The 21421-nt window shown below is 48.6% G+C and overlaps 1 protein-coding gene across 9 annotated transcripts in view; it reads left to right on the top strand.

Moving 5' to 3' along the window:
• The window catches only part of WDR7 (WD repeat domain 7), a 389035-nt gene extending 374716 nt beyond the window's left edge, over positions 1-14319 (top strand). For 7 of the 9 annotated variants that reach the window (XM_033421490.2, XM_033421488.2, XM_033421489.2 and 4 more), the window contains one exon: positions 31-2910. In XM_033421490.2, the coding sequence (XP_033277381.1) occupies positions 31-234 (204 nt within the window). In that variant the 3' untranslated portion in view covers positions 235-2910. Of the gene's footprint in view, positions 1-30; positions 2911-5038; positions 5869-13013 lie in introns of those variants that run through there. The other 2 variants (XM_049698641.1, XM_049698642.1) reach the window with 2 other exon arrangements.
• The last annotated feature ends 7102 nt before the right edge of the window (positions 14320-21421 follow it).

Below are 21421 nucleotides of genomic sequence, written 5' to 3'. Positions count from 1 at the left end.
GTGTGCTCTCCTGTCCCCGTGTCCCTCCAGATGAACACCTCCCTGTTGGGGAGCATCGGCATGCTGAACTCGGCGCCCCAGCTGCGCTGTATTAAGACCTACCAGGTGCCCCCCGTGCAGCCGGCGTCCCCCGGCTCCCACAATGCCCTCAGGCTGGCCCGGCTCATCTGGACCTCCAACCGCAACGTCATCCTCATGGCCCACGACGGCAAGGAGCACCGCTTCATGGTCTAGGGCTCGTGTCTGCGTCCCCGTTCTCCCAGGTCTCCAAGCCCAGAGTCCCGTCCTTCCTCAGTGCCCACCCCCGCCGGGGTCATGGGGGGCACAGCCGGGTCTGTGTCCCTTCGCATGGTCCCCGGGGGCAGACTCCTGCTCGTGCCACCTATTGACTGAGGCATGCACACATCGCTCCGCAGGAAGTGGCCGTCTGGTCCCCAGGTCGTTTCTCACCGCCGCAGAGGGAGGGGCAGCCAGCAGTCCCGTTGCTCGGTGCACCAGAAGCCCGGAAATCAATAACCACTGTGATTGCACTGCCAGCCCGGATCAGCAGTTTCTTCACGCTAAAGCCCACCTCTGAATGCTGTTGGAAGCTGGTTGTTCTGACATTGGGTTTTGAGGTCATGTGGCAGTCCTAATTATTGATACCATTTTCCTTTGGATTTCCTAAAACGTGCTATTGTTTACCAGAAAGATTCTGTGTTTACGTGGGGTTTTTTCCTCCGGGAGATTGCTAGGCAGTTACTCAATCCAATTTCCTAGGGTTTAGCCACTACCTTCTTTATTAACACCTAACCAATTGGAGATTAATGAGAAAATACACACACACACAAATTTTCCTTGTGGAGACTACAGTTTCCCAGACACCTAGCCTTCTAAAATGCTCATATCCCGCTTAAGTGATACTGTATTTAGTAGCTCAAAATCAAAATGATCACTACTTATGATCTAGTTAATATAATTATCCAGTCACTATAATCTCTTAAATGGACTTTTGTAATAAAGAACCAAGTTTGAAAGTATAGCGTATACCTGAAAAGAAGATTCCTTGGCTACAGATCTTTTTAAGAAAGAGCTTACCCCTTCCTTCCAGAAACTTCACAGACCTGCAGTTCCCATAAGTCAGCTATCATGTAATAGTTACAATTCAGCCTTCAAACTACTACTGATCAGTTAAAGGAAAGCTAAGACAGCATTTCTTTGAAACAAGTATCCTAGAAAGTTATTAACTACGGCACAAGCATTCAGGAGCATGCAGTCATCCTCAGTATCCGCGGAGGATTGGTTCCGGGACCCCCGAGGGTACCAAAATTCACATATACTCAAGTCCCTGATATAAAATGTCAGAGTACACGGAGGGCTGACCGTGTGTACAAATGTGGAGGCTCTCAGTCTTTCCGAATCTACCCGAACGTTGCAGTAGGGTGTTCATCACACTTCCAAGTAAGCTTTAACTCGGTCATTTTCTTCTCCTTATGTCAGATTATGCTGGTTCTTCCTCACAATAATGGAAAAAAAAATCTGTAAAATAATATTTTGGATGACTCGCTCCTAATAAACCTTGGTCTGTGTATAGTTGGGGATTTGGTTGGTTGGTTGGTTGTTGATTGGTCGGTTAATTGGGCAAAATGGTTTATTAAATACAAAAATAGAAAATGATTTATTAAATTCAGAAAAATACGTGAAGTTTACAAAGCAACCAAAATGATAACGGGAGTGTCTAATTTAAAAAGCATAGATTGTCAGCGTTTATATAATATACAAAAAAAGTAGGATCACAGTCCAGGAACAAATACATCTGTTATTTTATTGAAACAGATTTCTAAAGAACATGTTAGGAAATTAAGACCGCTAGAACATCTCTTTCATGTCGACATGAAGTCTGTCATTTCTAGTGATGGCAAACCCATCCTATACCTTGGTTTTAGACTTTAGGTATTCTTAAAGAGTGAATTTATGCCATATGCATGTGCATCGTATGTATAAAGATTATGTATGTAGCTTCCCAGGAAGAAACTCAGAACTATACAGCATAGACTTGCTTGTTTGGTGAACATGCTGTTGTGCCCGATATAGATAGAGAAACCTGAGGAGAACGAGGTGCTCTCGGTTTTTCCAGTGGTTTCCCGAGTCTTCAGTGCGAGTACCTGGCACGTGTTCACTTTATGAACTGAAATGGGGATTAATTTATTCTAGACCACAAAGCTGCTTTGGAATGATGAAGTGTAAAAGTATACCTTAGAGATTTTTTTTTTTTAAACAGAATGTTCAGGGCATCCGGAGGAAGGTGTGAGGCTGTGGGCAGGCCACCCCAAAGCATGGACGGCACACCCCATGGAGGGTTAGAACAAAGCTGTGAGGGCCCTAGGAGCCAAATACCTGGGCAGTGGGCCTCGGCCAGCTGGCCACACAGCCTGGCTGCACAGACAGCCCAAACTGTTGGCCCCTAGAACATCACAGTTGTAAAACTCTGGGGTGGATGGTATCTGATGGTGAGACAGACACCTCTAACTGCTAAACCAACATCTGCATTCTTGTTCACACCAATCTCTCCTTGGCTGTTTTGACAACCACAGTTGCAAACTTCATCACAGCTCAGACTTTCTCAGCACTGAGGTAAACTTTACCTTGTCATCCCAGTGTACGCTTTTGGTGTCTTATTGATCTTGTTGGCACTGTATTTGGACCTGTCCTTGTAAACGTAGAGACATATGTGGCTTCATTGGTAATTTACAAGTGAAAGATGATGTGATACCTGTATGAAAATGTAATGATTGAACTCACTGTGTACAGCACGTGACGTAAGATGTCTGCCTCTCGAGGCATTTCTTGATGACTCCACTTAACAGATTCTATATGTGCTGAATGTCCCTGTGTACTTACGTGTGTTAAATAAAACTGAATTGTACTGAAGATTGTTTTTCTCATTAAAAACATTGTTCACTCTTAAACGTTCTCAGTTGAGATCCCTATGCTTTCTCCCAATTTTGGTACCAAATTAAGCCTTCTATTTCTGTCTGATTATTCATTTCCCTGGAGAGCTAGCTTCAGGAAAGGCAAACTTGTCCACAAAGGAGAGCAGAGCAGTAAAGGAGTCTCTCTCCCAGCTGTGGAAGTGAGAACCACACTCCTACCAAGACCCAACAGCACCCTCTGTGGTTTGGGCAAGGGAATTGCGTGCCTGTTGCTTTATCTCCACCTTAAATTGCTTCTAAATAGACTGTTAATCGCACCAAATTTTATCTTGTCAGATTTGATGACACGGCTTGACTGCCCTGGGGTGGGGGGCTGGGCTGAGATCATTAAATTAATTTCATTTAATACTCCGTTTGGAGTTGAATTTGAATCCCTGAGGAAAAGGGTATAATTGGTTTTCAGAAAAAGCAAGAGTAACAAAATAGGTCATCATCGCTCACAGAGGGTTAGTCATGTAAGTGATGAATGTAGTTCTCTTTAATTTTCAGATAAGAATTAAATTGAGTCAATCATCATGTAACAATACAGTTTCCTTTAGGAGATAGACAAGCATTAAAGGAGTTGACTACAACATCACTGGCCCTATTCAAAGGCCTCCTGTCCATCCCAGGAAGTGTTTTAACATCTCCTGATATCTTGAATGTATCCTTATAGGGAAAACAGGGGCAGTAACAGTTCTTTATGATTGGTGATCACATAAACTGATCAAATGTGGAAAGGGCATGACATTAATAGGAAGGTAAAGCCAAGCAGTGCCGGGTGAACTTTCACCTTTCACCCCTTCGGCTGACTGACAGAGCTGAGTGTTGAAGAAAATCAATACTCTGGAGCCAGGAGGGAAATATTTCTAACCTCTAACTAGAGAATGCATTTTGACAAGGCCAAGATAATCCAAGCTGCACAGGAGAAAGAGAAAAGAAGATTCATTTTTAAAGCTTGACACTTCAAGGTGTTTTTGTACAATGGTTTAGAGATCGTCAATACATACAAATACCAAAGGTCAAAAAGAAAAGCCAGAAGAATTTCAAAATTAGATGTTCAGTTCTTTCTGCTGTTTACAAACTAAAAAAGACTACAGAGAGGTTCGTGCTTGGAACCGTTTAAATGAACAGCGCTCACAGTTGTGTGCTGTAATGTTACGGTCCTCCTTTAACCAAATCTTAAATGTTACAGAGGCAGCAGTGTGAAATATTGAATGCCTAAAAAGTTGTTAAGATTTCTGGGTTTTGTGCATTTTTTCTTGGACGTGGATTGTTGTTGGAGTGGTTACATCGTCTTGTGGTAACATCTCAGAATCTTGCTTTTTTTTTTTTTTTTTTTTGCGGTACGCGGGCCTCTCACTGTTGTGGCCTCTCCCCGTTACGGAGCACAGGCTCCGGACGCGCAGGCTCAGCGGCCATGGCTCACGGGCCCAGCCGCTCCGCGACATGTGGGATCTTCCCGGACCGGGGCACGAACCCGTGCCCCCCTGCATCGGCAGGCGGACTCTCAACCACTGCGCCACCAGGGAAGCCCCAGAGTCTTGCTTTTTGATGCCTGTTGCTGCTGCCCTGATGCCACGTAAATCTTAGCTCCTCCGTCACATTCCCTTCAGTCATTAACATAAGAAAAGAGTGCCTTTGGAACTTGAATTGTTTCTATTTTTCCAAATCCCTTTAAGCAAATTATTTATACAAGTATTCTAATTAGTGCTCTTCAAAGTGAGGCTTACGCATCTCTAGGAAGTAGATAAGCAATTCACTCCACTCTTACCGCAAGATTAGATCCATTTGTTCTGTGGACGGATACCTCCATCAAATGGATATAGATTTGTTTCTTTCCTACAGATAAGAAAAGAAGTCGAATGGTGCCCATACCTTCCAGCCAAACGCAGAAAGACAAAGGAATCCTGAATACTTGAAGTATCTAAAGTAACACTCTGTTTCCTCAAGGACAAGCAACATCATGATTAAAATAACAGTGAAAATATACCCTTAATTTATATACCTTCTTTCTCATTAAAAAAAAAAATCTCTATTCTGCGTAGATCTGGTTGGAGATTTTTTTGTTTTATTTGTTTCAAAAGGAGAGCACAGCCAGCCAAGACTCCTCAATATTCTGAGATTTCCCAGAGAAGACCAGGAATCCAGCTCATGCCTGATTTGTAGTGAGTATCAAATATGTATTGCATTTGCTACATCCATAAGAGTATGCCTGTAAAGTCCTTACAAGAGCGGCACACAGTAAGCACTCAGGAAATGTGAGCTACTATTTTTAGTAGACATTTAGAAGTCCTTACTGAGCATGGATAAATAAGATTGTAAATTACATGTGTTCTTTGGAAAGCACTGTTGGGTTTTGTATTGTATTGTATCTCTATGTAGACTCCAATAATAGGTCTGAACATCTTACCCAAAGAGGAGTCTCTGTGGTTCCAACTGTATTCACCAGGCTCTTCGTCATGTTGCTGTGTGTTGCCATCTTGCTGCTCACCAAAACTTGTAGACACTGAGGAGATGCCGAAATATATACCAGCGGATGGGGCTGGTTGATTACGGCAGTTGAAGTTATGACTGATTCCTGAAAAAGGAAGTAGTTCGCCATCTTAGCATCAGAGATGACTTTGAGTTACTTATATAAGTAGCTTTGAAATATACATCCATCAGAATTGCACAAGACTCTGCACGAAGTATTATAGCTTAGGTTTCACAAAATCACCGAAGCAAAGGAAACAACGTGTAAGTTCTGTTGCCAATATCTTCTTGTTTTGACTAGCATCAAAATGACTTAGCACAGGGCTTCCCTGGTGGCACAGTGGTTGAGAGTCCGCCTGCCGATGCAGGGGACACAGGTTCGTGCCCCGGTCCGGGAAGATCCCACGTGCCGCAGAGCGGCTGGGCCCGTGAGCCATGGCCACTGAGCCTGTGCTTCCGGAGCCTGTGCTCCGCAACGGGAAAGGCCACAACAGTGAGAGGCCCACATACTGGAAAAAAAAAAAAAAAAAGCTGAGGGTGTCATCAATTAAAGGCTACATGTGAAAGCAGACACTCCTTGGCCACATCTCAGGAGAGCCTCATTTCCTGCAGCTGATAACAAGCTGAGAATGAGGCCCAGGACTTGTTTTTGGGAAGCAGAGCTGCAGAGAAGGCTGAAGTCTTAGCCTCCGAAGGTCTGCAGTCCCAAGGTCAGAGCCCTGAACGAAGTGGTTGGGACTCTCGAGGTTGACGCACTTGAACAATCTTGAAACCCCAGATTCCAATGAACCCTCCCTGACCTGCCCGAGTAGCCTGCTCCTTTGCTTGAGGCCGTGTGGAGGCCTCTCCCCTGCAGAACCGTACATGCCCTCAACCTCCTCTCCCAGCCACCAGACCAGTGAGCGCGGGTTCAGTCAGAATAGCGTCTGGCTGTCAAGCTTCTGGGCCTGCTAAGAGAGGAAAAGAACTAGATTTCAAAGGAGCTGTAGGACCGAGCCAACAGGACCCTCGAGGAACTGGGAGAATAATGGGGCTGGATTCTGGGTGCGCTGGGCAAGGGGAGAGAGAATAAGAAGTGAGACCAAGGAGAAATGACAAGGTACAGACCTGCTGCTCAGCTTGGAGAAGATGATGGCTGATACGAGGTCAAGAAGAAATGCCAGAAGAGCCATGGCAGATGATGGAGGAAAGAACCAAAAAGCTCCGAGTGGTGGGACTGCTGGAGGAGATAAGGTGTGTAAGGCTAGCAACTTGCCAGATGACTGCTCTGCGAGAAAGGCCAGAGGACGTTCTGTTTACCAACCAATAAGGGACGTGCTGGTGAGAAGGGCCCGAGCATCTCTGTAGGCCCAGGCTGAGGGTAGAAAATGCCGCTACAAAACTAGGCCCTGAAAACGATGCAGATGATAGGCTCCTGAAGTAATAGAGACCCAGTGGGTGCTGTCGTCATGAGCAGCAAGGTCGGAGTGGTAGCCAAAGGGGCCTGCCCTGCAGAGATCTTTGGAAATGATTAATGAAGTATGTCATCCTTCTGGCAGCCGACAAGGGTTCAATCTCTCCACCCCAAAGAAATCAAGAATGGATAACAGGAGGCTGAAGGCAGCCACCTCCCAGCCCCGAAATCAAAATTCTTTACTTGGTTTGTAGACCTGAAGGGTATGGTTATCAGGAGTTCAGACCCTCACGGGTGAGGTTCTGGGTTAGCAAGATAGTAAGTACCCAAGATTAGCAGAGGTTCTTGCCAAGGGGGAGGGGGACTTAGAAGGGATAGTGGAAGAGACAGTGTGTATCGATGGTGGCCTCAGGACCAGCTGCAGCATCAAGGGTTGTAGTTCGTCCCACTCATATTTCTCTTATAAGTTCTCTCCAGAATACTGGAAGAGATGCTCCCAGAATTTATTTAAAGCAAGTGGGGCAAAGAGTGACTGTAGTGGAGGCTGGTGAACCAGGTGCTGAATCATTGGCAGTTGACATCACTCCGTTGACAGTTGTCCAGGAATTGCCTGGGCTTTCCTCAAGCCCCTACCCACCTTCCCAAGGCAGCTGCATCCAATGAGTGGTCATGGGAGGGCAAAGGCTCCACCCTACTGGCCTCGGTTTGGGACAGCTCCAAGGGGCCACCCCAGCTTCAAAGCTCCCAGAGGGTTTGGCTGAAACCTCTGTTGCAACTGAATCACAGCCCAACTTCTCCCTCTGCCCATTTTTGCTTGCCTCACTTAGGTGTTGATCCCGGGAACATGTCTTGATACACGTCCTTCCAGCAAATCTTAATCTTGGGGTCTCCTTCGCAGAAAATGAACCTGCCAAGGTTCAAATCTGGTTCTGCCACTTATTAGCTGAATAACGCTCCACGTGCCTCAGTTACTGGAATCTCCTTGTGCCCCAGTTTCCTCATCTGCAAAACGGGAATAAGTTCATCCCTAACTCATGGTCTTGTTATAAGGCTGAAAAAAGAGTTACTATAGAGAGAGCACTTAGAACAGTGTCAGGCACATAGTATATTCAATAAATGCTAACTCTGCTAACTATTACTATCTTAAGCTATAATTATGAAATGTTTCAGGTTTTCTACTTCATTTCCTGCTTCTGCGTTACATAAAAGTGTACTTTTCCATCAACTTTTTTCCCTCTGTTTTATTCCTTTCTTCAACCCAGATCAGAATACTGACTTTTAAAAAGTGATGGGGAAAGGTGGAGGGGTACTGACATTTCTGAGTACTTATTATGTGCCAGACACTATATTAGCTGCATTCGTTATTCTGCTTAATTCTTAATCCAAAAAGCCATGAATTATTATCTCCCTTTCACAGATGAAAAAATTGCAGGTCACATAAGATAAATGACCAAGATCACACAGCTAATAAAAGCCATATCTAGTATTCGAATCCCAGCCTCTGTTGCCAAGACCCAGCCTTCTCTGTTCTTCCAACTTCCCTCTTGTGACAGGAGTCAGGGAAGCCAGCCATCAAGGTACCTGGCCAGCCATCCTCTTTTAGAAGCAGAAGAAAGTGTGGTAGAACAGAAAAGAATGTTCATTCGTTTAAGCCATTAAAGCCATTATTTGGGGACTTCCCTGGTGGCGCAGTGGTTAAGAATCCGCCTGCCAATGCAGGGGACACGGGTTCGAGCCCTGGTCTGGGAACAGTCCACATGCTGCAGAGCAGCTAAGCCCGTGGACCACAGCTACTGAGCCCACGTGCCACAACTAATGAGCCTGTGAGCCACAACTACTGAAGCCCGTGCGCCCTAGAGCCTGTGCTCTGCAACAAGAGAAGCCACCACAGTGAGAAGCCCACGTGCCGCAACTAGAGAAAGCCCACACACAGCAACAAAGACCTAACACGGCCCAAAAAAAAAAAAGCCATTATTTTTTTCCTTTGGTTTTACGGCCATTGTGCCAGATTTTAAAAGGACAAGAGATTCCTTCTCGGTGTTGAATAATATGACTATTTTACCATGAAATGGTTGAGTTAAAATGCATGCGTTTGAATGTGCTACATTCCACAGAGTGATTTTGTTGTAACTCAGGAACCAGTTTTGCTCTCTTATGAAATGGATATCTCAGGAAAAATGGAATTTCATTTACAGAAATGGGCCCTCATTTTCACTGATGACTTAGCAGCCTTTGGTGCTGCTGGCCGGTCCCCCTAGCTCTGTCTCCTTACCTTCCCAGAGCCACATCTCTCTGACCTCTCCTCCCCATTGCTTTTGTTGGCGTCTCTTCTTCCTTAGGATATATAAAATGCACTTCTGAAACTTAAAAATTTTTAAATGGAATCAAAAATCAAATGCTCAGGGCGCACCTCGCAGGTGACTTGATCTCCCATCTAGACAGAAGTAGCACAAAACTTACTCCAAAAAGGAGTCCCTGCCGGGACAGAGGCCCCTCTAGTCTCTACTGTCACACATTGGGTCTTCATGGCCTAGGCTTTCTTGTCTCTGATGATCTCATTCCAGGAAATACTGGAATATATCAGAATTTTCTAGAGCAAACCAGAACATACCACCATGCTCACATCCTTTAGCCTCAGATTTGTCAGTAGAGCACGTGCCAGGCCCTGACTCATGAGACACAAATCTTACATCTCTTTCCTCGTGAGTCACAGGCTCCTCTGGGAGGGTTCTGTTGTGCTTTGCCTGTCCCTTTATTGCCAAAACATCTCCTCCTTCCACTTCCCACCCTTTCACACTTAGCGTTCTGCTTGTTGTTTCCAAACCTTTTAGAGGAAGGAGGTGGGTGAGTTTTCCAGAAAGCAATTTACCGTTCAGTTTGGCTCTAAATTTCTTAGCAGCTGGAGCAGAGGTGAGTTAGATAGTTCTAATTGTCTGATACAGGAAGGACCCATACTGGGCATAAGGAAAGACCAACTTCTTATTCTTCCTATATTCTGAGTGGAATGTATCGCCTGCATCCTTAAATTTAAAAATCTGAAGGAAAACGTAACATTTATAGAGACCGTGCTAGGTGTTTGGTATATATGATTTCATTTAAGCCTCTCAAAAGTCCCATGAGTTAGTCTACATTCTTCTATAGGTTAGAAAACTGATATACTGACAGGTTAAGTAACCAGCCCAAGGTCACACTGCTAGTTAGAGGTGGGGCTAAGATTCAAATCCAAAGCGCTCTCTCCTCTCCATCAGTGGACGGTTTCTTCAAGGCCGGTTTTATAGTAGCTGAAGAGACATGCTCGTTCTCATATTGACCTCAGTGAAAACCAAGGACCTCAAAATTCAATCTTCATTTATTTATTCCACAATGACTCATTGAATGCCTATTATTTTCCAGGCATTTCTAGAGAAGGCAAATTAATACAGCCCAGGCACTCACATTGCTCATGCATTTCAAAAGCTATCTAGCTAATGTAGTATATTTTGTGAAGTCCATTATACATATTGCTCACACATACACACACACACACACACACGCACACACAGCCCCTTCCTTCTGATGCTCTTAGAGCAATTCTCAGTGCTTGTGTTCAGCTAGGGTCCTCCATGGTGGACACAGGCTCTGGTCCTGGGTGGCCCCCCTGGGCGACCAGGACTCTGCTTTCTTAAGTGTTTCAGGCTCTGCTTCCCTGGATCGCACCTGCCCGAGCCCCACTGGTCCCTGACTGCTTTCTTCATTGTTTTCTTCTCTTCTTCCAGTCCTTGTCTCCAGAGCCTCATTCCCTGGATGCAATGATACAGCACAGAGAAGGAAGGAAACCAGTATCCGGCCCCGAGAACGGGTCCTCTGAGCGTAGAGGAAGGGGGCTGACAGACCGTTCAGACAAACATTCCTTTGAATATACACACTCTGGTAGATTCTCCTGAAAAGTAAACTCATTCATTCATTTGGGAAATATTTATTGAACATCTCCCATGTGCCAGGCAGTGAACTAGGTGTTGGGACTACAGGGGTGAGTGAAACAATCGTCATACCTGCCCTCATAGGGCTTACGTTCTAGTGTGGGTGCGACGGGGCCGTGGCGATGGGAGGATCAACAAACCTCCACTTGTAACATGATCAATGCGGAGCGGAAGGAAAGGGCTAAGACCTGACAACCCGGGGATGGGGTGGCAAAGTCGACAGCAGGTCTCTGAAGGGAGAGAAGAGCAGTCAGGAGGGGGAAGACCTTCAAGGTGAGGAAGTAGTACATGTGACGTCCCCGAGGCAGGAAGGAGCAGGGCTGCAGGTGGTGACCCAGGCTTTTGTCACAGGAGCAGGGAGTCCGGATCGTGTATGACCACGTAGACCATAGTCAGGGATGTCTTGAGGTGTGATATTTAGCTGGAAAACAGCTGCCACCTGGAGAATGGACTGGGGGTGGGTTAGGGGGAGGGGAAAAATGAAAACAGGGAATATTATCTACTTTGTATAACAATATCACCATTAACTTAGTGGCATAAACAACACGCATTTATGATCTCACAGTTCCTGTGGACCAGGAGTCCAGACACAGCCTAGTTGGAAACCCCTACCTCAGGTCTCTCACAGGTTGTGACCAAGATGTTGGCTGGGTTGTGCTCTCACCTGAGCCTCATAGGAAAGAATTCACTTCCAAGCTCATGTAGTTGTTGGCAGGACTCAATTCCTGCCGGTTGTAGGACTGAGGGCCTCACTTTCTTGCTGCCTGTTTGCTGGAGCCCACCCTCAGCTCCCACAGGCTTCCCACAGTCCTTTGCCATTGTGGGGTTTCCCAACACAACCACATCCCACAGATGGTGGCCCTCTAGCTGGGTCTTGAAGGATGAATAGGAGTTGTCTAGAGTAGAAGGACATTTCAGACAAAGGGGAGACCATGAGTGAAGGCATAGAGGTATGAAAGCAGGTGGGTTTTCCATAGAGCCAACTGCTTATCCAAGAGCCATTTCTCCCTTCTTCCCCGACTATAAGCCTGGATCTGGTCCTATTCTTCACACCACATGGCCATGCGCTCAGGGTGGAATCTCTCATCAGTCTTGGGGATTGAAGCTTGATTAATTTAAGCCAATAATGCTAATTTAATTCCTGGTAGTGCTCAGGAAATGTCATTAATGGCATTCTGCTCAATGAGATATGAGAAGGCAGTTTGCGAGGGGAGTCCTTTGGGGAAAGGGTTCCCTCCCTGATAAAGAGAGTCGTTCAAGTAGAAATTTCTATCTGTGGACATAAGTGGGTGAGTATGTGACACCAAGGGCCACACAAGCCATCTTGGGCCCACACTGGAGCTGACCTAAGGCCCAAGCCAACCCACTGGAAATTGCAGAGCAGAAAGATGGAGAACATTGGTGTCTTTGGTGACACCCCTGGGCTTCCAGAGTAGCCAGCCCTGCAGTTGCCCACCTTCAGCTTCTTGTTAGATGATATAATCAACTTCCCATTGGTTAAGACACTTGCAGCCAAAGCTGGAAAACAGCCTGTATGTTGTCCAGTGACCTGGCAGGAAACAGTGCCAGGCTCAGGAGCGGAGGCCAGCGGGAAGGTGTTCGTAGCCAGTGCTGTAAGGTTTGGCTTTCTCCTGTGCGGTTTGGTGAGATCTCAATAATTTAAGGGAGAGAACAATTCTGTTTCTTGGTTAATCCTGGGTGAAGAATAGATTAGAAAATGGAGAGAATTGTGGCAGGAAGACCAGGTGGGAGATGGCTGCAGCTGTAGTCAAGAGATTGTGAGAACTGCAACTACAGAGGGTGCAGTGGACACCAAAAGGAAGAGCTGAGGGACCTTGTCGAGGCTGAACCTAGGGGATTTAATAAGCTTAAATGTCACGTTTCCCCAGTGGGAGCGACGGGTAGCTAACTGCCAGCCCAGGCCATTCACGATTCCTGGAAAATACCATCCACGTTCACACTTCAATGCCTTTATTCCTGCATTCTCTCTCCCATGGGAGTAAATTCCCATTCACATAATCCTACGTGTAGCATTGCTGCTATGGGGAAATAAGATTCAGTTTACACCATTTGGACTCGCAGTACCTCGACCAGGAACATAGCCCCCAGGAGTGAGAACCACCTATACAAACTGCATTCAGGTGACCCTCCAAACCCTGCCACCCCTACTGCAACCCCCAGGGTGTGTGTTAGGCGGAATTGCTTCCCATATATTGATTAAAATCTTGTCCACAGAATGTAAAGCTGCAGTTTCACATTGGATCTATTTCTTGAAGACAAAGGCTAAGCTTCGTTGTCGGCTCAGAAATGCACTTAAAACAATGCTTGTTGTGTTTCCCTTCCCAGCACTTATATTTCTTGCTTTTTGTAAATTACAGAACTCGATAAGAAAGGGGGGCAGGTGTGAAAGGGGAGCATCTGCTTTCTTCATACTGAAAACCCGCTTAGAATGATTTTCCTGCTTGACAACAGCTTGCGTAAATGTTATTTCATTTGGGGCGTCTCAAATTAAGCTGAGTCATCCCTGCTTGATGATGGAGAGAGGGGCTCCAGCCGGTGGTCACTCGTCCCCAGTATCCGGTGTCATGTTAGGTTCTCAGTGAGCTCCATTGAGTGATGGAAAAGAGAAACGAAGGAAGGAGTGGACAGCTCGTTCATGGCGGAACCGGGAGTGCACCTGGCCCAGGTGTTTTCAACTGGATGACTTGGTTGGCTGTGAGGCAGGACAGGATCTCCCCTAACTCGCTGCTTTATAGAAGCTGGACCAGACGAGGTGACCTGTACCCATCCTCGACCCACATGAGGAAGGAGAGCAGAGACTAAAGGGACACTTAGGTTCTCTGGTGATGCTGGAAATGACCAGAAAAATTACCACTGATGGGGCACAGGACGGCAAAAGACGCTTCTGGAGAACCTGAGCCTTGACCCCCAGCGACCCCTACTGCCCTGGCCGTGAACTCTGAACACCAGGCTCCCAGGCTAACCCATGAGGACTCCGATCTGAAAACTCACGGTTGATTGGGTGTAAAAGGAATAAAGCAGACCACAGTTCCACAGACCCTTCTATGAGCCTGCACCATTCAAGGGTGCCGCATGGGGTGTACGTTCCTGCGGACTGACGCTTCAAAGCAAAAATTCATTCAGAAGCAAAAGGCAGGATGTTTGTTTCAGGCGTGTGACCTTGCCCAGAGCCACTGTAGGTAAACTGAGGCAGGAGAAGGATCTGGATCTCCATCCCTTACCCAGGATGGGAATAGGGGGAAACATCTCCCTGGATGGTTTTGATAAATTTAGGTTAACCATTGAGCACAGCTACACGAGAGGTGGGCAAACTACAGCCTGCGGCAAAATCCAGCTGCCCTGTGCTTTCTGTACAGCACTCGAGCTAAGAATGGTTTTCACAGACCAACATTTGCAACCGACTTGGTGGTGGGGCATGCTGAAGCCCGGTTAAATGAAATGTGGCCCTCCCCAAAAAAGGATCCCAGCCTTTCCATTAGTAGACCTGTATTACCAAAGAAACATATTTAATTATTGTCATTATATTTTGAATTTCATCAATTAAAAAACGTCTGAAAACTTGTTTTCTCTTGTTATACAAGGACACAATTCTCCATGTCGCCTCTTGGCCCACAAAGCCTCAACTATTTACAAGTGTGATCCTTTACAGGAAAAGGTGGCTGAGCCCTGGGCTAGATCCATCCCACTGCAAGTGTGGTCCAGGCAGCACAGCCTTAGCAGCGCCAGCATCCCCCAGGGCATGTTAGAGTCTCAGGCCCCACCCAGACCTCCTGGGGCAGAATCCACATTTTGACAAGTTCCCTGAGTGATTCGTGTGCACGTCATGTTTGGAAGCACTGCGCTGGAGTCCACACGGGAATCTCACAGGAGCTGTTGATAGTTTCATTAGGTTAAAGGCTCGGGATGGGGGTGGAGGCTGGGAATGGGCACCAGCAGCTACTGTGGGTCCCAGAGTGGAGGCCAGGCCTCTCGCACTGGGTGTGCTGCTCCTCCAGGAACTGCCCCTACGCTGGGCATCAAAAGCCCAGCAGGCAGGAGGCCTGGGGCCCAGGCCCTGAGCCTAAAATGCGGTCTTGTACCCTCTCTGGGGCCTCAGTTTTCCCACCTGCATAATCAAGGGGTTTGAAGGGCTGACATCAGAAATCCAGTACGGTTTTATCATACGCCTTGTTTTTTGTTTGTCTGTTTTTTTTTGCAGTACGCGGGCCTCTCACTGTTGTGGCCTCTCCCGTTGCGGAGCACAGGCTCTGGACGCGCAGGCTCAGCGACCATGGCTCACGGGCCCAGCCGCTCCGCGGCATGTGGGATCTTCCCAGACCGGGGCACGAACCCGTGTCCCCTGCATCGGCAGGCGGACTCTCAACCACTGCGCCACCAGGGAAGCCCATGTTTCTTTTGTTTTTGTTCAGGATGGTTTGACAGGCTGATTAGTCCCACAAACATGGTAGGTGATAGAAAATATAGGACAAGAGCTAAAGCAGCTTCAAGGGGAGGCCAGTGTGTTGGGATGTTGGACTCATGATGTTTCATTTTACACAGACCCTATTCTGTTATTCTTTCTAGTTAGGTATTTCTTCGCATAATAGGAGAAAGTGCTGAGGAATCGGATTCAAGGGCACCCTGTGGCTTGTTGGGGCCCCGGGTGGCTTGATGGCTTTCTGCCCAAGTCCATCCAATCAGAATGCTGGGACAATAGCACAGTCACTAGTTCCGCTTATCTTATTCACCTTCTTGGTGCCCGGCACTTATGAGGCACCAGGGATGCAACTTTGAAACACATCAGATGCAATTCCTGCCCTCATGGGGCTTACATTCCAGTGGGAGAGACAAATATGAAGGGAAAAGTTAGAAGCAAAAAGGGGAAAGATGGATAAACATTCCAGCCTCTAAGCAAGTGCCAAGCCTTTGTGTCAGGAGGGAGCCTGGCTCATCTGAGAAACCACCACCAGAGCCAGTATGGCTGAGGACACAGTGTGGGAGGTGGGGGGGAGGGAGGAGGGGAAAATGAGGCTGGGAGTCATTGCAAGAGGGGTCAGGTCACACAGGGCCTCCTGGGCTAGCAAAGGTTGCAGTGGAGGGGGCGCCTAGCAGGAAGAGGATGCGATTTATGGTCTAAAGAGACCATCGGGGCTTCCCTGGTGGCGCAGTGGTTGAGAGTCCGCCTGCTGATGCAGGGGACACGGGTTCGTGCCCCAGTCCGGGAAGATCCCACATGCCGCGGAGCGGCTGGGCCCGTGAGCCATGGCCACTGAGCCTGCGCATCCGGAGCCTGTGCTCTGCAACAGGAGACGCCACGACAGTGAGAGGCCCGCGTACCGAAAAAAAAAAAAAAAAAACCATCGGCTGACACGTGAGATTGGCAAGGAGTAAGACTCTTCAATCACTTCACGACCTGGGTGGGCACTTTTGAAGAGGACAGGCTTGTTATCTTGTAGACTGTCTCAAATTTGGGTTTGTCTGATGCTTCCCGCGATTAGATTTGATGACACAATTTTGCAAGAATGCCATGGCAGTGATGTTATGTCCTTCTCAGGGCGTGGCAGCAGGATGTGCATTCCTGGTGACGTCCACTTTGATACCTGGCTGAGGTGGGGTCTGCCAGGTTTCTGTGCTGTAAACTATGGAACTAGTATTTTCTCCTTTTAATTAATAAGGCTCTTTTGGGGAGATGCTTTGAGTTATGCAGACATCCTGTGCTCCTTCTGCAGGCTCTCGGGGAGGATCTCTTTCCTGCCTCTTCTGGCTTCTAGAGGCTGCGCCCCTTCCTTTGGCTTATGGCCCCTTCCTCCATCTTCTAAGCTGGTGATGTAGCATCTTTTCTCTCTGACTCTGCTTTCCTCTGCTTCTGTTGTCACATCACTTTCTTGCTATATATGACCATCCTGCCTCCCTGTTATAAGGACTCTTGGGATTACATTCAGCCCACTGGGATAGCCCAAGATAGACTTGCCATCTCAACATCCTTGAATTAATCAATCTGCAAAATCCCCTCTACCGTGTAAGGTAATGTATTCATAGGTTTCAGAGATTAGGATTTGGACATCTTTGGGAGTTCATTATTCAGCCTACCACATCCATCAGTACTGTCTTGGGCAGCTAGCTGCATTAGTTAGGATAAATGTTTGCTGCTATAACAGAGGATGAGAATGAAAGTGGCTTAAACACAAGGGAGCCATTGAATTCTCTCTCACAGGCAAGTCCAGACATGCAGGTGAGGGCTGGGATGGCGCCTTCGTAGCATCAGGGACCCAGCCTCCTTCTATCTTGTTGGTCTGTTGTCCTCACCACACAGCTTCTGTCTCATGATCAGAGATGGCTGCTTCAACTCCTACCATCATGTCTGAATTCCAGACAGTAGGAAAATGGAAAGAAGATGACAAGAAGCACTTTTTCTTCCTTTAAAGGCAAAACCCATATTTGGCACACATCAAGTTCATTCATATCCTGGCAGTCCCCAGGCTGTGCCCAGCTGCGGGGAACTCTGGGAACTCTTTAGCTGGAGCCATGTGGCTAGCTAAAATGATATTACTGAGGAATAAGGGGAAACAAGTAGTAGTCTTGTAGCCAAGGGAGATAAGAGGGCACAGTGATGCCTTTTGACTGATTTGATGGCCAAGAGAGGACAGACCAAGACAAGGGGTGGGAGGTGCATGCTGTGACTTTGGCAGAAAGGCTCAAGGTTAACGCTGAGTCGGACAGACAGGTGGAAACAGTGATGAAATTCCCTGGAATGAACCTGCTGCAGCCATATTGATACCAGCTCAGCATGGAGAGTGGAAAGCACGTGCAGTTCAGAGACAAATAAAACTGGACTTGTACTTGGTCTCTTCTACTCCACAGATGTGTAAACTTCTTTGGGTCTCAGTTTTTAATACATCAAGTGGGAATAATAAAACTGACCTTGGGGCTGCCACGAGGATTCAGTGAAACGTCCTAGCCCAAGGCCTGGCACACAGTAGGTGCTCAAACGACATAGTTAATTGCAATGTCCACACACTCCTCTATAGCCGTGGGCTGTTACCAGCTATATCTCAGCTCTTAGAGACAGACAGACACACGTGATGTGGCCCTTTAAGCGGAAGGCCTTTGAGAGATGGTAGGATGATTTGGTTCTGTTATCCTCCTATAATTTTTGTGTTTGGAAATTCGTTAAGAATTCATTTTGATGACTCCCAAATGCATGCACCATGAAAAACAATTAGCATTAATAGCGTAAAAGAAGGAGATCAATAAATAGATTCATTTTTAAACTGTAATAATTTATTTGCTTCCTGACTTTTGGGAAATACTGCATCTTCGGGTGACACGTTGACCATTAAATAGCCGAACTGCACTGATTTATGGAAGGAGTTTGATGCACAGCACACAGACCCTGCCCCCGGGTTGGCGGCACCTGCACACGACCGGCAACAACAGAAAGGAAGGGGGCAGCCCTTTTTATGAGACAATGCAACTGGCCAAAATGTTCACCAGGCACTTATCCTTACACGCTTCCCGAATGCAACACAGCAGATGGGAAAAATTAAGGAAACTGGTGCACCAAAGATGGGGAGAGAAAATCTGGCATCCATCAGACAACGAGCGGGGGGGGGGAAGAAAGAGCTATTTGAAGATGAGCTGGTGAGGCTCCAGATACAACACGTGCTGCTGCGGTGTCCGCCCTGGAGCAGGACGGCACAGGAAGGAATGCCTGGGTGAAGAAACGGGAGGTAGTTCTAGACTGTGAGGGAGGGAAGGGGCAAAAGAAGCGGGGGTCCCTCGGCGTGGAGGGGAAGAAGGGGCATAGCAACATCCCTCACTCACCTCTCGCTGCTGCTTCATCCTTTCTCATGATTGCAAGTGAACGACAGCGACCTTTTACTCCTCGTACCTAAGAAGCTGGAGCGGGCGCTCAGAGCCGAAGGAGGCGAGGGTTTGCTTAGTGAAAAGGGGTTGAAGGCGAAACCCTGCTCTTCTGCAGCCTCCTGTGGGCTGTCATGGGGGCAGCCGTGGGTGGAGAGGGTGTGGGCTCTGCCTGGGAGGACAGTAGCACCACTGGGGCTTGGGAGGAGGGACAGCCCGATGGCACTGCCCGTGATGCCCGAAGGCCACCTGCCGGGCTGCTGGCTGAGCGGGCAGCAGGGCCGAGAGCAGCCTGGCTTGGCGGGAGGCTGCAGATGGCCAGGCCTGGGCTGGGAGCCAGCACAGATTACATTTTAAGGTGACATAGTCATCTTTGACCTTTGGGATGTCCCGGGCCACTGGTCATCCATCTTAGAGCCGCTGACCAGCAACCTCTGGGCTATTTTTACGGCCAGCAAACATTGCCCATTGATTGAATCGATTGGAATCTGCATCTGGTTTGTGGAGAAAGGACAGGGCCTCCCAGCCCAAATGTGCAGCTTGGTTTTCTGTTATTGTCTCCGACCCTCCCTTCTCCCCTCCCCACCGAAGGGTGTGTGGAAACAGGGCACACACACAGAGACACACACATGCCAAACATGCACATACCCCGCAAACACACACACATACGCACAACCACAAACACAGATACACACTCGCAGCATTTTTTCCAGGCAGACTTCCTGGCTCGGTGCTCATTTCCTGTCAAAAGTTAAAGGGATCTTCAGAAGAATTCAGTTGAGAAAAAGCAGAGGTTGTTTAGTTCAAGGGGAGTCCACACAAATGCACACAGAGATCTACCAAAATGCTCGATCAGGAGCTTGGAGGGTGAAAAGGCAAGCAAACAGAACCTATCTGGGATAAAAAAACGTCTGGTGAATTTGCCATGTGGCAACTGGGCTAGCTGAGCACCATTTCCCATCACTCCCTTTCCTGACTGGTTAGGGTGGAACCTGGGCGAGGTCCGCGGGCGCAAGGGAAGCAGCGGCTGGTGCACCCTGGCGGGTTGATGCAGGCTTCCATCCCCGGCAGGCAAGACCGCAGCCTCCCAGGGCCTCCCACCCAGGGCCCGGGGCACAGCTCCAGGTGCACGGCCTCTTCCCCGGCGCGGCAGCCAGCGAGGCCGGAGGCTGCAGGGGGAGAGGACAACACACTTCCCACCTGTTCTTCATGGATCATCATCATCCTCTCACCTTGTAGTCCAGCCCGCGGGTCCTGGGACTCCAAAGGCACGGGACCCAACACAGAAGAGCCTGACCGCCCCCTGCAGTGCTGTGAGGTCAAAGCACAGGCTTCTTTCCATCATGCCTAGTGGTTCCAATTCTTTGCCTGAGCCCTGACCCAAAAACATATCATAAAAGGAAGACACTGACACAGTCACAAGGCCTTTGTTCCAGGAAGTGACCACGGTTGTCGCGCTTACGTTTCAGACACTTACGTTTCAGACACATCAGCCTTGATGACTTCCTGGGCCTCTGGTCTGGGGTCGGGGGAGGTCCCACCCACGCCAGGCATGTGCAGGCCCCAGCTCCGGCCTGGACTGATGGGCCCTGGCTCTGAGCATCCCGCCTGCCCACTGGACCATTTTAACACCTCCCCTCCCCGGCCCTCCCCTCGCACCCCCATTCCCTCGCTCCCCACGCACGGGAATGATTCGGTTCTGGAATACTGCTCCTTCTGAGGCTCTATCTGGGGAGCAGAACAGTGAGTCTTGGGAGCGGCACCCCTTTCCTGACTCAGAACCCACGTGGGGTGACAAGCGTGAGAAAAGGAAAGGACCCAAGTGGGGTTAGGACAGGGACGCCCATACCTCTGAGGTGAAGCCAGGATGGTCTGCAGGTTCCTGTGAGGGCTTTTGCTAACAAGCTCCTTTCCTCTCCTCCCTCCTCTCTGTCCCCTGATTGGGGGGCGGGGGGGGGGGGTCCAGCCTTGTCTAGATCTGCATCCCTGTGGGAATCAGCTGCACGGCTCTCAGAAATGCACCCCAGTAGGTCCCAGTAGGTCGCACAGGCTACCCTTTGGTCCCTGGAAACGACTTTTCTGTAGGAGCCATTATTTCTGGATTGGAGGGGAAAAAAAATCCCTGGTGGCCCTGTTGCCCCTTCCTCCAGTCCCAGCCCACTCCCCTCAGAGAGTGGAGGGCCCTCCCCCTGGGTGTGGGGGGGATGGGGCCTGGGGAGCCCTGTGGCTGGAGAGGTTGAGGCTGGGTGCTTGGGGGGCTCGGTGCTCCCAGCAGGCAGGGACACGGTGGCGGCTGCAGGGTGAGCACCGCGGACTGGCGAGAAGCACTCGGTTTAAGCCCTTGATCTAACGCCAGGTTGAAGACAGGCTGCCGGGGATCCGCTCCTGCAAACAGACCAGAACAAAAAGCGAAACCAAAAGTATAAATAAATACATAAAATCAAAACAGAGTTTCGGGGGAATTTCATCAGTGAGAAATAAGGCGAATTGGCAGCGGGGAGCCCGGGCCACCTGGCGCTGGGCAGGGACCTGAGGGCGCAGCAAGCAAAGGCCCCAGAACCTGCTGGAGGTGGTGCGCGCTGCACTTCTCCGAGCCGCTCCACCCCAGGGCCCAGCCCCGCGGACCGCACAGGCCACCTCCCGGCTCTCCTCCGACTCTGAGGTGAACGGGGGCTTAGGAGCAAAACCATAGATCCTTGGAGCTGGACTGCTTCAAATGTGGACCCTCGTTCAAATCCCAGCTCTACGCTTTCTCGTCATTGTGATCCAGGGCATGAGTC

Source organism: Orcinus orca, chromosome 15 (assembly GCF_937001465.1).
Source record: "Orcinus orca chromosome 15, mOrcOrc1.1, whole genome shotgun sequence".
NCBI classification, from domain to species: domain Eukaryota; kingdom Metazoa; phylum Chordata; class Mammalia; order Artiodactyla; family Delphinidae; genus Orcinus; species Orcinus orca.
Note: the sequence above shows the minus strand (reverse complement) of the source record. Positions and strands in the feature narration are given on the sequence as shown.